The 241-nt window shown below is 75.1% G+C and overlaps 1 protein-coding gene across 1 annotated transcript in view; it reads right to left on the bottom strand.

The window, feature by feature from the left end:
* CEBPA (CCAAT enhancer binding protein alpha) overlaps nt 1-241 on the bottom strand; it is a 16828-nt gene that overhangs the window by 16048 nt on the left and 539 nt on the right. Inside the window, exon 2 of the mRNA XM_027768072.1 lies at nt 5-239. Coding sequence (XP_027623873.1) covers nt 5-239 — 235 coding nt within the window. The remainder of the gene's footprint in view (nt 1-4; nt 240-241) is intronic.

Raw genomic sequence — 241 nt, 5'->3', positions numbered from 1 at the left:
GAGCGCGGGCGCTGGGTGCGGGCTGGGCACAGGCGTGGGCGGTGGCGTGGGGTGGCCGGGCTGCAGGTGCATGGTGGTCTGGCCGCAGTGCGCGATCTGAAACTGCAGGTGCGGAGCGGCCAGGTGCGCGGGCGGCGGGTGCGGGTGTGGTGGTGGCGGCGGCGGCGGTGGCTGGTAGGGGAAGAGGCCGGCCAGAGCCAGCTGCTTCGCCTCGTCCTCTTCGCCGGGCTCCCGCTTGACT

This window comes from Tupaia chinensis, unplaced genomic scaffold (assembly GCF_000334495.1).
Source record: "Tupaia chinensis unplaced genomic scaffold, TupChi_1.0 Scaffold145396_1, whole genome shotgun sequence".
Taxonomy (NCBI): Eukaryota; Metazoa; Chordata; class Mammalia; order Scandentia; family Tupaiidae; genus Tupaia; species Tupaia belangeri.
The sequence above is the reverse complement of the archived record's forward strand: the minus strand, read 5'-3'. Positions and strand labels throughout refer to the sequence as shown.